This window comes from Bubalus bubalis, chromosome 12, assembly GCF_019923935.1.
Source record: "Bubalus bubalis isolate 160015118507 breed Murrah chromosome 12, NDDB_SH_1, whole genome shotgun sequence".
NCBI classification, from domain to species: domain Eukaryota; kingdom Metazoa; phylum Chordata; class Mammalia; order Artiodactyla; family Bovidae; genus Bubalus; species Bubalus bubalis.
The window spans coordinates 30,577,054-30,590,495 of NC_059168.1; the positions used below are offsets into that span (position 1 = coordinate 30,577,054).

General features: G+C 42.2%; 1 protein-coding gene across 3 annotated transcripts in view; it reads left to right on the forward strand.

The window, feature by feature from the left end:
- Nucleotides 1–13,190, forward strand: part of GTF2A1L (general transcription factor IIA subunit 1 like) — a 168,208-nt gene extending 155,018 nt beyond the window's left edge. For all 3 annotated transcript variants that reach the window (XM_045162234.1, XM_044925896.2, XM_044925895.2), the window contains one exon: nt 12,599–13,190. In XM_045162234.1, coding sequence (XP_045018169.1) covers nt 12,599–12,874 — 276 coding nt within the window. In that variant the 3' untranslated portion in view covers nt 12,875–13,190. The remainder of the gene's footprint in view (nt 1–12,598) is intronic.
- Nucleotides 13,191–13,442: the final 252 nt, after the last annotated feature.

Below are 13,442 nucleotides of genomic sequence, written 5' to 3' on the forward strand. Positions count from 1 at the left end.
ATAGTACCTTAGTATCATCTTCTGTAGCAATCACACACAAAAAAAGGAAAATAGTTCCCCAGTTTTACAGGAGTCCCCTCTTCGCCCTGGTGTAAGAGAGGACAGTGCACTGATCCCAGTTTACAGATGAAGAAACAGAAGCTTAGAAAGCTTGAATGACTTACCCGAGCTACCTGATTAGTCATGGCAAAGTGGGGGCAAATTTCAGCCTCCTGACTGTCCATTTCCTTGACCTCTCTGCCCTTCAAAACATAGGGAGGTGGGGTTCTAGAAAGCCCCTCAGTGTACACTGAAGCTGTACTCCCAGGACCACAGACAGAGCAGGTGAAGAAGAAAGGAGGCACTACGTATCCATCCAGTTCTGTGTCCTCTTTATCTATGGATTCTCCTTTTGGCAACTTAACCACTTTTCAGAGTTAGCACTTAGTGATGGTTGTAAAAACACAAACAATTTAGCACACAACACTCTGAACTGTAAACTCTGGTAAATAGGATCAGGGGAAGATTTAAGTAGAAGGGACAATGGCTATAAAGACTTAACAGGAATTCATTAAGCTCCAAAGATAAAGCAGATAAAAGATCCATAACCACATGCAGGAAGTGAAAGGAGAGTTCTAAATCATTAAGATGCAATGAGGTCCTGCCACAACTCATTAATCAAATCATCCTCACGGGCGCTGGGCTCAAGTGTCCAAAGGACCCCGGAGCAGGAAGGCTCCTGTGCCAGCCATTTTAGATGGGAGCAGGGACTTAATGGCAGGCATGGCTGTGTCAGAGATTTAATGCCATCTGCCCAATTCTACCGTTTCTCCTTTGATCATTTCTTTCTGTCTCCATATACTGTTATTGCTTCTTTCTCTCTCACCTTTGTTCGTTTCATTTCTCCTGCTTTCTCCCTTCCCTTCCTTTAAAAAAAGAATCCCATTTCCCTGTTTTTTTTTTTTCCCCACCTGCCTTTGCCTTTACCAGCTGTCCCCCACCCTCTTTCCCTTTCTAAAACTCTTCCATGCTTCTCAGACGCTCTCATGGACTTGCCTTCCTCCTCTTCCTCATCTCCTACTGCCCTGAATCCCCTCCCTGGAAGATTCAGTAGTTCCCTGTGTCTGCAGACTTGGGGTGGGGATGGATTCACAAGTCTCCATCTTTCTCGTTTGCTTTTCCTTCAGCACTTTTGTGTGGGAGGTCTGGGGTGATGAGGGGCAGAGTAGAACATAACCAGTGAATTGGGTCCTAAACGTTTGCTTTTATCATCAAATCAGATGTCCTCAGATTTCTCTGTAAAAACCAAACAAAAGTAGGCTCTCTGTTTTTTTTTTTTTTTTTTTTTTTTTTAAGAAATATAAAGGGACACAACTGAAAACAATATTAACTGTTAGGAAATGCGAGGTGCGTATTTCTCACCTCACGCTAATTAGCACAGATTTTTTTCAGAAGAGAATTCTGGTGGGCTTTCCATCCTCCTATTCTCTGACCTCCCCTCAGAAGAGATATAACAGATTTTCAAAAATTGAGCAGTATTTTACTGCAGTTTTTATACAGTTTTTTTGGCAGTAATTTCTTGTAAGTGGAAACACAGAACTAAAGAACTTTGGAGCAACACCGTCTCACTTCCAATTAATCAAAAAGGAGGGTGAGTAGGTGGTGTTAAGTGACAGGGGAAACTGCTCAGAGAACAAAGTGTGTATGTGTGTGTGTGTGTGTGTGTGTGTGTGTGTGTGTGTGTGACTGTGTCTGTTTCTGCAGCATCTTGAAAATCCATCCCAGTCTCATGAGTTCTCTAAAATTGCTGACGAGCTTGTGGGATGATGAATACCTGTGCTCCCTTCATAATAAGGCTCTGGATGAACCCTTCACACGTTCAGCCACAGTAAAAAAGAAAAAAAAACAAACAATTTTCTGTACTACAGGGGGCTACGATTTGAGCTCTGTAACAATTAGTGATTTCATCCAGGTGTACTTGACCCCCTGCTCATTTTTATATATTAAATGTTAAAAAGGAAAGGGAGAAGGGAGGGCTGGTTGATTGAAATTTCAAGAACTTTCCTGTAGATAAAATTTATTGAGAAAAGACAGGGTGCTAAGCAGGGTGAAAGAGAGAGAGAGAAATAAAATAATTATAACAGAAAGGCCCCCCAAAGTCTTTCTGATTGTCAATAATGTTTATAAACTTTCAAGGCTGTTTGCTGTGTTGGTGCCATAGTTCATGGGTTCTCACCTCCTGCTCATGACGTGTGCCCTCTTCTTGCTTCTCCTCCCCACTTACTCTCCCCACCTGCTTCTTTTCCTCCTTCTTCCATCCTCTTCTTGCTGTCTTTACTTTTCCTCCAGAAAGAAGTTGTAAAATGCCTTCCAGAGAGGTGGACTGTGTAATGTTGGCTGTTTGTCATGGAAACATACAAACGCCAAGACCTTGAATCCTGCCAGAGTGATCTAGGATCAGATCCTGCCTGGGTCAGAGGCCAAGGCTGTCCTTGAGATTTCTGGATAAGGAAAGCCAGAAGATACAAGTTCATGTGAGGTATAGATCAGTGGCCACAGTTCTTCTGTTTCCCACTGTCCATAATCACATTTGCTCTTAACAATCTAGGTAAATGTGGTGGGTATAAGACGTTGGAAAGATACAGAATAATTGCAGTATTTTTAACAAATAATCTATTTATTGATTTCCGACTGTGCTGGGTCTTCATTGCTGTGCGGGCTTTTTCTGCAGTTGTGGTGAGCAGGGTTTCCTCTTTCCTGTGGTGCATAGGCTTCAGTAGGCTCAGTTCCCAGGCTCTAGAGCACAGATAGACTCAGCAGTTGGGCGCACAGGCTCAGCTGCTCCGCAGCATGTGGGATCCTCCCAGATCGGGGATTGAACCCATGTGTCCTGCCTTAGCAGGCAGAGTTTTTACCATTGAGCCACCAGGGAAGTGTTTTTCTGATGATTCCTTATTTATAAAATGATATGGTTCATGTCTCTGAGGACAGTCTGAAGAATTTTCTGCCTATTCTCTCCTATCAGACCTGGTGCAAGGAATTACTATTTCAGTAGAATAAAAAAGATTAGTTAGTTTTTGAGATGCCGAAGCTGCCTTTGTTTCCTGCAAATCAATAACATCACATCTGTAAAGCACATCAAGTTGTTTGAGGTTATTTCATTTTGATTCACTGTTTTAACTTAGCTAACAGCGGTGTCATCCCTGTCTCGGGCCAGGGTTCCAGAGTGTTCAGTTTTCCTCTCTCTTCAATGAAAACACAAGTATGGGGACTTCCTCTCCAGTGTTCTGTGTAGTGATAAGGGTCTCACCTCTTTCGGAGGTTTTTGTACTTTTCTAGACAGGGGCAGAAGTAATGGGCGAAGTAGATGGTGACAAGTAAGCAAAATTCACTGAATTCTGACCTCTGTTAATGCAGGGAAGATCATCTTTCTTTCAGTTTTTCTCAGAGACACTCCTCTTTCCTTTTCTTGCTCTACACACTATCCCCAAGCCAATTTTCCTGCTGTTCATTCACAATTAGATCCCAATGACCCCGGAAGCCCAGAGCCCAAATCATTCAAAACTGATTCTCTTTCTGTGATGGTGAGAGAATTTGCTGTTCATGCTGTCTTAGAAGATGAAGGAAGTGTTTATATTCTACCCTTTAGAAAAATAGCAACAAAAAATGCAGTCAAGTTTGCAATGAAAACAGCTTACCAAGATTTTGACCATATAGTCTACTTTTTTTCTTTAAAGAGTTTTGTGTGTGATTTTTTTTAAATTGAATTTGTTGTGACATTGCTACCGTTTTATGTTTTGGTTTTTTGGCTGTGAGGCATTTGGGATCTTAGCTCCCCAACCAGGGATCAAAGCCACACCCCTGCGCTCGAAGTTGAAGTCTTAACCACTGGATGACCAGGGGAGTCCCAATCTAGTCTACTTAAAAATACTCTTTCCTCCAACTTGTTCAGTAATTGGTGATTGCATAAATGTGAATTAATTGGTGAATGCTCTTGTCAGTTGACAGATTTTATTCAGTAGGAACTTTTGAGACATATAGGATGATTTTGTTAGGCTCCCAGGAATGGAAGGGAGTCATCGATTCCTGTCTGTGGTATCTCCACAAGGGCTGATTCAAACTATCTTTAACATCCTCACCGCCTGGTTGAGAGACCCCTTCTTTCGCATACATGGCTCTCTACCAGTTATCCTCCTCCTCTCTCAGCTTTGTCAAACCCCAAATCTACATAGATTGTTTTCATTAAGCTTCTAAATATGTTCAAGTCTCCCCTGCTGCTGCTTAGTCGCTCAGTCATGTTCGACTCTGTGCGACCCCCTGGACTGTAGCCCACCAGGCTCCTCGTCCGTGGGATTCTCCAGGCAAGAACACTGTAGTGGTTGCCATGCCCTCTTCCAGGGGATCTTCCCAACCCAGGGATCGAGCCCGGGTCTCCTGCATTGCAGGCAGATTCTTTACCACTGAGCCACCAGGGAAGCCCCAAGTCTTCCCTAACCTTAAAAAAAAGCAAAGAAAATAAATAGGCTTTCCTGGTAGGTCAGATGGTAAAGAATCCACCTGCAATGCGGGAGACCTGGGTTTAATCTCTGGATTGGGAAGATCCCCTGGAGGAGGGCATGGAAACCCACTTCAGTATTCTTGCCTGGAGAATCCCATGCACAGAGGAGCCTAGCAGGCTACAGTCCATGTGGTCGCAGAGTCAGACACGTCTGAGCAACTAAGCACAAGGAAATCAACCAGACATTGTCTTCCTTTATCAACCATTCAAAATCTTTCCTTCCCTCCATAGCCAAATGTTTCCTAATAGTATTTATTTATTGTGGTAAAATATACTTAACACAAAACTTACCATTTTAGCATTAAAATTTTTTAATTGGAAGATAATTGCTTAACAATGTCTTGTTAGTTTCTGCTGTACAACAGTGTGAATCAGTATACATATATCCACTCCCTCCTGAGCTTCCCTCCAACCCATTTTCGTCATTTTTAAGTGCACAGTTAGTGGGCTTTCCAGGTGGTGCTAGTGGTAAAGAATCTGCCTGCCAATGTAGGAGATGCAGGAGATGTGGGTTCGATCCCTTTGTTGGGAAGATCCCCGGGAGAAGGAAATGGCAACCCACCCCAGTATTCTTACCTGGAAAATCCCGTGGACAGAGGAGTCTGGCGGGCTACAGTCCTGAAGTTGCAAAAGAGTCGGACGTGCCTGAGCACACACGCACAGTGGGATTCAGTACATTTTCATTGTCATGAGACTGCTACCACCATCAATCTCTAGAACTTTTTGACTTCCCAAGCTGAAAGTCTGTACTCATTAACCAATGACTCACTATTCTCCCCCCTCCCCTAGTTCCTGGTAACCATTTTTCTACTTTTTGTCTCTAGGTCCCTGCTAAGTAGAATCATGTAATATTTTTCCTTTTATATCTAGCTATTTTACTTAGTATAATGTCTTCAAAGTTCATCAGTGTTGTAGCATGTGTCAGAATTTCATTCCTTTTTAAGGTTGAATAATATTCCATTGTATGTATATATCACATTTTGTTTACCTAATCATCTGTTGATGAATATTTGAGTTGTTTCCAGCTTTGGCTATTGTGAATAATGCTGCTCTGAGGGTTGGTGTATCTGTTATCTTCTCTGCTCTCAATTCTTTTGGTGTATATCTAGATGTGAAATTGTTGATATAGCCAAACTTTTTACCTTTTTTGCTTTTTAAAGTAGTTATTTATTTGGCTGCACCAGGTCTTGGTTGTGGGATGCAAGATCTTTAGTTGCAGTGTGCAAACTCTTAGTTGCGGGGTGTGGGATCTAGTTCCCTGAGCAGGGATCTAACCTGGGCTCCCTACATTGGTCGTACAGTCTTACCCACTGGACCAGCAGGGAAGCCCCTTGTTTGCTTTTTCAAGTAGTCATATATCTAGTTTTAAAAGTCAAACACTACAGCTTATAACAAGGACAGCAGTTACCTGTCCTGTAAAAGATCCCGTTTTCAAAAACAACCACTTTAAACTCTTCTGCTGTTTGTTCTGTTTGCCATATTCCTAAATTACATACTGATTTGCTGATTTTTCCACGTTAGACATTATACTGATTTCCCTCTACAGAAGACAAAGACTTCATGCTCATATACCATTGTAGAAGAGTGATTGAAAAAATGGCCACATCACATTCTCTCATCTTGTATGCACACCTCTTTGCAGTGTGCCTTTGTAGCTCTTCATATCAAGAGGAAGAGTCTGTCTCCTGACCCTCTGAATCTGGGCTGGCCATGGGACCTGCCTTGACCAATAGTTGTACCGGCAGTGATGCTGTGGGATTTCAGACCTAGGCCTGTAAGAAGTTTACACCTTTGTTCTCTTTGAGAACACTGCCCTGAGGCTCTTAGGTACATGAGCCTGATCTGACCTACCAGAGGGAGACAGGCTACAAGAAACACAGGCAGGTGTTTTGACCTACCATCAGAAGAGAGCCTGTACAGCCCCCAGACATGATACTCTTTTAGTTGAATCCCCAAATGTCTGCAGTCATGTGAGGGAGGAACTGCCAATGTGAGCCCAGTCCAAATTGCTAATCTACAAACTCATAAGCAAATAAAATTGCAGTTATTTTAACTCACTAAACATTGGGGTGGTTTGCTACACAGAAATAGCATGCGCGCGTGCTTAGTCGCTCAGTTGTGTCCAACCCTTTGTGACCCCATGGACTGTGGTTGGCCAGTCTCCTCTGTCTATGGGATTCTCCAGGCAAGAAAACTGGAGTGGTTGCCCTTTCCTTCTCCAGAGGATTTTCCCGACCCTGGGATCGAACCCACATCTCCTGCAGCCCCTGCATTGGCAGGTGAATTTCTTTATCATTGAGTCACTTGGGAAGCCCACACAGAAATAGATATCTGATATAATCATCCATCAGTCATACATATTGCATTTCCCTGTATCTTTCTAGTATAACTTTACCATAATTTGGTACTATCCACATTCATTGTTTTCACAATTAATCGTTATGTTACAGTGTTCACTTTTTGAGCCAAGAAGTATGTTATGAATGCCTGTCCCTTCTCATTCAACTTTTGGTTTGCCTATGGTTCTTTCCCTCTCTTAACATTTTTTAAACTCTGGTTTCATTCATCTTTTGCTAAGTTTTCCTATATCCTCCAGTGGTTTTATAAAGTGACTCTCAATCCAATTTTCCACACCATAAACCTGTCAGAAGATCTGTCAGTTTTATTTTCTTCTGGAAACCTCTGTGTCAGCGGCTTTTCCCCTTCTGCTTCAGCCTGGACCAGTTGCCCTCTAATATGGTCGCTCAGCTGCTGTCATGGGACTTTCCCATCATACTAGAGATTCTCTTTACCTCTCTCACTCTTAGACTTCAGTTATATGGCTCCCATTTCTTCCTCTTCCTTGTTTTGTTGTAACTTTTTTTTTTTTTTCAGGAACTTATCCTCTAGAAGTTTTTTGAGAAAGCATGCTTAGGAGGTATTTTTTTAAGACCTTGCATGTAAAGAAACGTCTATCTTTATTTTTGATTCAGAGTTTGGTTGAGTAAAGAACTATAAGTTCAGCATTATTTTTAATGACTATTTTGAAGACATACCTCACTATCTTCTAATTTACAATATTGCTATTGGGAGGTCTGATGCCATTCTTATTCCCAAGTCTTCATGTCATTTGTTCTTTCTTCTTAGAATCTTTTGTTTATCCTTTGGATTCTGAAGCCTCTCAATTATGTCCTTGATGCGAATCTTTTTCATCATTATTTTGAGCCTTTGTGCTTTTCAGTCTGGAAACTCATTTCCTTCTAGAATGCATATCATATAGTCTTGTATTTTTTTCTCGGACTATTTCCTCCTCTGTATTTTCTCTGTTTACTCTATTTGGAACTCCTTGCTTGGGATATTGGTCCTCTTAGATCTTGTAGTTTTCATTTATTTACCTTTTTGATTTACTTTCTATGAGTTTTGCTCTGGATTGAATGTTTATGTCTATCCCAAATACATATGTTGAAATCCTACCCCCCAATATGATGGGGGGGTGGGATTTGGGGAGATAATTGAGGTTAAATTAGGTCAGAGAGTGGCCCTCATGCTGGGATTAAAGCCTTTTTAAACAGAGGAGACATGAGAGGTCTCTCTCTCTGTTTACATGGGTGCACCAGGGAAATGCCATGTTAGGACCTAATAAGAAGACAGCCATCTATAAACCAGTAAGTGGACCCTCATCAGACATTGAATCTGATGGAACCTAGATCTTGAAAATCCAGAACTGTGAGAAAGAAATATTTGCTGTTTAAACCACTTAGTCTATTATAGCAACCCGAACTAAGACAAGATATTCTTAAGTTTCTTTTCCAGCCTTTTTTCTTGATTTGAACTCTAGCTGCCTGCTTGATATCAACATGTTTTTATGGGGCTTCCCTGATGGCTCAGATGGTAGAGAATCTGCCTGCACTGTGGGAGACCTGAGTTTGATCCCTGGGTTGGGAAGATCCCCTGGAGAAGGGAATGGCTACTCACTCCAACACTCTTGCCTGGAGAACTCCATGGACAGAGGAGCCTAGTGGGCTACAGTCTATGGGGTCACAAAGAATCAGACATGGCTATTTTTTATATCTGCTCTCAAATTGAGCCAGTTCAGGACTGAATTCATCTTCAGCAAAACTGCATGTTTTCCATCTGTCCTCTGTCTTGGGGAATGGTGCTACCAAATTAAAGGAAATGCAATTCTCATTGACACTCTTCTTCCTCATCCCCCAATCCAAGCCCTATTTATTCTACTTCCTTCAGTTCAGTTCAGTTCAGTCACTCAGTCGTGTCCTACTCTTTGCGACCCCATGAATCGCAGCACGCCAGGCCTCCCTGTCCGTCACCAACTCCCAGAGTTCACTCAGACTCACGTCCATCGAGTCTACTTCCTTAATGAATATTAAATGTATCCAGTACTCTTTATCCCCATTACTTCTGCCTTAGCTTTGGCTGTTGCCATATATTTCCTGCACTAGAGCAATGCCCTTTCCACTTATATCTCTGATTTCTGCTGCTGCTGCTAAGTCACTTCAGTCGTGTCTGACTCTGTGCGACCCCATAGACGGCAGCCCATCAGGCTCCCCTGTCCCTGGGATTCTCCAGGCAAGAACACTGGAGTGGGTTGCCATTTCCTTCCCCAATGCGTGAAAGTGAAAAGTGAAAGTGAAGTTGCTCAGTCGTGTCCAATCCTCAGTGACCCCATGGACTGCAGCCTTCCAGGCTCCTCCGTCCATGGGATTTTCCAGGCAAGAGTACTGGAGTGGGGTGTCATTGCCTTCTCTGTGAGCTCCGATTTCTGGGTGATTGTAATCTAAGATTTTCCAATCTGCAACCAAACCTTGAGATTAAACTCAAATGTTTCTGCCCCACCCTCCAGTCCCCAGGTTTTCATCCTGTGTTTTTCTTATCTCTACAACTTTTCACCCTGGGTATTGTAGTTGCCTATCCCCTTGCTTGGCTTCCACTCTACACCTTGAATGACATAAGGGCAGGGTGGTTCTTATGGACTTCCCTGGGGGTTCAGTGGTAAAAAATTCACCTGCCAATGCAGGAGACGTGAGTTTGATCCCTGGTCCAGGAAGATCCTCTGGAGAAGGAAATGGCAACCCACTCCAATATTCTTGCCTCAGAAATCACCAGCCCAAGGATGCTTGTGGGCTACAGTCCCTGGGGTCACAAAAGAGTTGGGCATAACTTAGTGACTAAATAACAATGATAGTAAGTAAGTGTAAGTGTTAGTCACTCAGTTGTGCCCGACTCTTTGCGACCCCATGGACTGCAGCCCACCAGGCTGCTCTGTCCATGAGATTTTTCCAGGCAAGGATACTGGAGTGGGTTGCCATTTCCTTCTCCAGGGGATCTTCCCAACCCAGGGATTGAACCCAGGTCTCCTGCACTGCAGGCAGATTCTTTACTGACTGAGCTATAACAGAAGCCCAAACAACAACAATAGCTTTTATTTATTTATATTTTTATGAGCAACAGGTTCATAATAAATATTTATTACAAATATCTCTTCTTCCTTAGGTAGAATATTTGAGGTAGAATATCCAATGAGTCATCTTTGGATAACTCTATTAAAATATTTTCCCTCCTACTGAGCTAGAATTTATCACCCTAGAATTTGTCCTTATTCATTGTAATTATATAATCATAAGTCCCAGATTTTCTAGAACACGATATCTGATTTCAAATATTTACTGCCTTTATAAAGCATCGCAAGGTCCTAGAAATTTTCCACTTTGCATATTCAAACTCATGCCCTAATTGTTTCTCACAGATATCCTTTGTCATGGAATGTGTTCTGATTTTTGCTTTGGAAAGTTTGGGAACTACGCAGTCTAATGACTCTTCTTGGTGCAAGAATTTTGTCCCTATTTTCTCTAGACTAGTACTTTTCAGGCTGAGTCTCATGGATGTTTTTTATGCTCATCCTTGGATCTCTATGCCTCTATTTAAAGTGTGTGGTGCCACTGGCACATCTACCTGTGTTCAGTTCAGTTCAGTCGCTCAGTCGTGTCCCACTCTTTGCGACCCCGTGAATTGCAGCATGCCAGGCCTCCCTGTCCCATCACCAACTCTGGGAGTTCACCCAAACCCATGTCCATCGAATCGGTGATGCCATCCAGCCATCTCATCTTCTGTCGTCCCCTTCTCCTGCCCTCAATCTTTCCCAGCATCAGGGTCTTTTCAAATGAGTCAGCTCTTCACATGAGGTGGCCAAAGTATTGGAGTTTCAGCTTCAACATCAGTCTTTCCAATGAACACCCAGGACTCATCTCCTTTAGGATGGACTGGTTGGATCTCCTTGCAGTCCAAGGGACTCTCGGGAGTCTTCTCCAACACCACAGTTCAAAAGCATCAATTCTTCGGCACTCAGCTTTCTTCAAAGTCCAACTCTCACATCCATACATGACCACTGGAAAAACCATAGCCTTGACTAGACGGACCTTTGTTGACAAAGTAATGTCTCTGTTTTTAATGTGTAGACTGGGTCAGACACTCCCCTCCCTGTCTCTGGACACTGACTTGCTATTGGCACAGCCCAGTTTGCTTTTGCTCTCTCTGGGGGTAGTCACATTGTATGTGTGACTCCTAGTTTTTGCCTTTAGTTATTAAGCTCTATCTTCTACATGTTATACTTAAAAGTTACATTTATTTCTGTAGAAAAAATATATGGTTATGTTGGGGTCACCATACAATTTTGTGTTTTGCTCTGGATTCCAGTCCTGGCACCCCTGTATTCTCTGGTCATCTCAGACTTGTGGCATCAGAACGATGCTGGTTTGAGTTGTTGGCCTGTAAAGTATGACTGGAACTTTGAAGGATATTTGTTTAGTTAGAATTGTCCTTGTAGGTGGTTTTTCCTGTGATGACATTTGCCTTGTGAATACATGTTTATGTGTTGAAATTTCACCCAGTATTGTTTTTCACAGCAGGAACTTGGAGTCAAAAAAGCGTCTTCTGAGCTAACACATAATTAAGGAATATAGTTTCTCTAAGAAGTAATTTTCTTTCATGGTAGAATGACAGGATATAATCTTATTCAAATATGTATTCAAATATTTGCTTATTCTTTTTGTGCCACACGCACACTTGCAGATCTATCTTAGTAATAAGACAACTAGTTAGACATCCTTTTTCTCTATTTCTAATCTGAATATTAAAAAAAATAGATTTTTATGTCCTCAAGGGCAGAGATAATATTTTATACTTCTCTAACAGTCTATACCCATAAAAACTTTCCCCAATAATCAAACAGTTTCCTCTTTCCAATGTCCACGCCCTCCCTTGTCCTAGCCATCTTTCTAGAATGTCTCCCCTCAACATACTCTCATGGGCTAAGATTTCTATCATTTTTCATAGCTTAACTTAAATTTCATATCCTTTCAGAAACCTTTTTCCAGATTCAATTGAGCACCAGTTTCTCTGTACCTTGAATATAGGATTTATATATGTTAGTATTTTTTTCTTTTAACTGGATTGGAAACTCCCTGAAGGTGGGGACCATATCTTCTCTTCCTGTGGGTTTCCCTGTTCATCTCTGTGGGCTTCCCTGGTAGCTCAGCTGGTAAAGAATCAGCTTGCAATGCAGGAGACCCCAGTTCAATTCCTGGGTCGGGAAGATCTGCTGGAGAAGGGATAGGCTACCCACTCCAGTATTCTTGGGCTTTCCTGGTGGCTCAGCTGATAAAGAATCAGCCTGCAATGCAGGAGACCCTGGTTCAATCTCTGGGTTGGGAAGATCCCCTGGAGAAGGGAAAGGCTACCAACTCCAGGATTCTGGCCTAGAGAATTTCATGGACTGTATAGTCCATGGGGCTGCAAAGAGTTGAACACGACTGAGCAACTTCCACTTTTCACTTACAGGGACACCATATACATCTAGTTGAATTGAAATTTTGCAAAATCTAAGGAAGGGAATGATTTCTAGAAAAGCTGGGATCATTATTTTTCTTTAAAAATACACCGGTGAGAAAGAATAGGCTTTTTGAAATTGATGTAGCAATGCTTTTCAGTGCTGCTGCTGTTCCTCACAAAAGCATTGTAAGTCTAATTTGAGTATTTGTCATGACAGGAATTTTCATATCCTTCTAGGGCATCATCAGACAGGAGAATGACCATGGAGGAGAGGCTGTGGTGGACAGCCCCACACGGGGCAAGGAGGGAACCTGCAGTTTCCAGGACCTGGTAGAGCACAGTGGGCATCTCTCTTTAGTGTCAACTCAAGCACACATGATTTCATTTTTTTATGTTTTATTACTGTTTTTTTTTTTTTTTTCTTTTTGCCAGGAAAAAATGGGAGAAGCCTTGACTATTTTAGGAGAGCTTTATCAGTTTTTAGTTGAGATCAACTATTTGTTTTCAAGGTAATAGCACATATTTCTACCACTCTCATCCTTCCCAGCTAATCTGGGAGGTCAGTGCTAAAGGATTAGGTTTGCCTCTCTTGGAAGAAAAAAAGAAAAGGCCCTCAGTACAGTCAGCTGAAGCAGGTCATTTCCCCTCCCAAAACACTGCTTAAGCAATGGGACCATTCAGTTTTTTTCAGTGGATGTTTGACATTTATCAAATTCCTAAACTGTGCTATGCAACTGAACTTCCTGTCTGCTATCAGTGACTTGTGCATTTTTAACACTTGCCAGATACATTTTGGTAATTATGTAGTGAAGAATTAAATTTCCCCAAAGAGAAGTCTCGTGTTTGTCTCTGCTCGTAACTCTTGAAATCTCCAAAATGACAAGAGAGTCTCTGCTCTTCATGGGGGCCCCTTAGAGCACACCAGATCATGGTTTACGTTAATGCAGGGACTTAGGTGGGTCCTCAAGCAGTTTGTGCTAACAGGATAACTCAGGGTGGCTTTTGGCCACACCAAAAGACCAAGCATGTAATTGGATGGTTGGGGTGGTGAATTTCTCTGATTGGCAATACTCTGGGTAAA